This window comes from Alligator sinensis, unplaced genomic scaffold, assembly GCF_000455745.1.
Source record: "Alligator sinensis unplaced genomic scaffold, ASM45574v1 scaffold550_1, whole genome shotgun sequence".
Taxonomy (NCBI): Eukaryota; Metazoa; Chordata; order Crocodylia; family Alligatoridae; genus Alligator; species Alligator sinensis.
Genome location: NW_005841980.1, coordinates 3,040,769 through 3,042,956, shown reverse-complemented (window position 1 = coordinate 3,042,956; position 2,188 = coordinate 3,040,769). Strand labels below are relative to the sequence as shown.

The 2,188-nt window shown below is 55.1% G+C and overlaps 1 protein-coding gene across 1 annotated transcript in view; it reads right to left on the bottom strand.

The window, feature by feature from the left end:
- Positions 1-2,188, bottom strand: part of LOC102379832 (zinc-binding protein A33-like) — a 33,591-nt gene that overhangs the window by 6,879 nt on the left and 24,524 nt on the right. Inside the window, exons 4-5 of the mRNA XM_014518760.2 lie at positions 1,758-2,000; positions 842-937 (exon numbers count right to left, since the gene is read on the bottom strand). Of these exons, the coding sequence (XP_014374246.2) occupies positions 842-937; positions 1,758-2,000 (339 nt within the window). The remainder of the gene's footprint in view (positions 1-841; positions 938-1,757; positions 2,001-2,188) is intronic.

Here is a 2,188-nt window from a genome sequence, read left to right as displayed (position 1 = left end):
ACGACGCTGCGTTTCTTGAAACACCCTCTGAATACTAAGCAGATAACAATTTGGGGTAAGCATATGGGACATTTCACTCCGGTTCCTCACCTAGTTCCTCTTTTGGCTTTTACAGAGCGCTGAACTGGCAATCTCGACTAAAGCCGCATCAGGCGGACGTGCGCACAGACCACTGACTGTTACCCGCAGCGCTATTCCACGTGGTTCGAGAGGTACCATTCCCCACAAACCCGCGCCACGTGGTTTAGTCGAGTGAGACGGATCCACCTGCTCAAGAACGTCGCAGGAGAGAGACGATCTGGATTTTCCCAAGGTCCCGGAGCCTTTTGCTGGCTTTGTGCACTCCTCAGTAATTACCCAGCGCTGTCTCTAAGTGCTGCGATTACAGCTCTTTATCTGCCTTTCTGAAAAGGCATCTCAGCAGATTGATTGTTATCTTGGCAGAGGAGCCTTTTCTGCCGCCCCTGCAGCAGCTCTATTTATTTTCCCGACTTTAGTCTGTTGCTCGTGATCTAAAGATACTCGACGTAAAAAAAAAGAGCAGCCCTAGGACATTCAGCTGCAAGTCTGCTTGTTGGCCAGGTCTGCCAGATCCCTCAGCTGACTCGCTACCAATAAATAAATCCCTCTTCATTTTTCTTTCCTCCAGGGATCTTGCATCTATACTGCACTTGCATCTAACCTGCCCTGCAGGCAGGCCAGAAAGAGCAGTGAAGCAGGACACTGCCAGCCGCCCCGGAGTGCTTCTCCAGCCACACACCCACCCTGCTAGCACCCTTCCCTTAGCCAAGCCAATGGCACTGCTCGGTCTATGCAGGAAGCACTAGGAGCAGGGGTTTACCGTCAGGCTGCAGATATCCTCCTCCACCGCATGCTTCGTACGCACACGGCGCTCCATCTCTCTCTGGTGAGCTTGCAGCGCATCTTCAAGCTGTTTCTATGAATACAAAACAAGCAGAGTAGCACAAAGCTCTCTAACAGAGCGGCAGCCCTGTACACAGCACTGACTCTAGAGGCAGCTGTCCAGGTGCATGAGAAAAAGAAAAAAAAAGACGTTGTGGGAATGTGTGTGTTTTGGGAACAAGGGCCCTCACTACATATTACACAATTAACTGGTTAACCACACAATAAATTTAGACCAGTCACACTTGCAAAGTAAGGCCAGCCACATGTGCAAAGTATGGCATAACTAACCAGTGAATTGTGTGATCATTAAAGTAGACTGGGCACATGTGCAAAGGAATCATCACGCCATAAATGTGTCCACCCAACTATAAAGAAAACCAACCTGCTACAAAGATAGTGCTTGAAGATGTGCAACAACCTTGTACCTAGTTTCTAAGCAGCTTTCATGTGAACGTGCGCTGGGGCCTACGTTTTGTACATGCTAGTGTGAAACCACAGTGTGAGACCACAACGGCCCCATCACCCCGCTCTCAGGCTGCCTGTTACAGAAGGCCTGACAAGCCTCTGCCTGGAAGAGGCAGGGGCAGAAACTCCCCTCTCTCTTGGTTACGTGGCACCTAGCACACACGGGCCCCATGCTGCACGCAAACAGCCGGTGCAACCATGCACGACAAGGAGCAGACTTCAGTCTGTAACATGCCAGGGGCTAAAAAGGGCACTGGGGAGCCAGTGCTGCCCTCTGCACAGAGTACGGACAGGGAGGCGATTTCACAGCTAAATGAACCTGGCTTGGAAACAAGTGGGAGAGACACTGGGCGGGCACAGCACCCGGGCCTGGCGCCGTGGCTCACCTGTATTTGCCTCCGGTGCTCCTGGAGGCCGTAGCGCCGCACCTTCTCCACCACCCCCGCTACCAGGTAAGGGGTGCGGAAGGTGCGGCCGGGGATCTCCCTGCGGCACTGGGGGCAGGAGGGCGGGTGCTGGCTGCTCTGCCAGTGGGCCTGGATGCAGCCCTTGCAGAAGTGGTGCATGCACTCCAGCATGACCGGCTCCGTGAAGAGGTCGCAGCAGATGGCGCAGGTCAGCTCCTCCAGCTGTGCTGGGACCCTCCCAGCACCAGGGACTTCCCACAGGCCCGGGCCCCAGGCAGCTGCAGGGCAGAGTCCAGAGTCCAGGCCAACTGCGCGGAGCTGCTTTCACTTCCCTCCACGTCAGCAGGACACAGCCCCGAGCAGCCGGCCCCGCGGGGACCCCGATGCCCAGCACAACCCCGGCCCGGCCC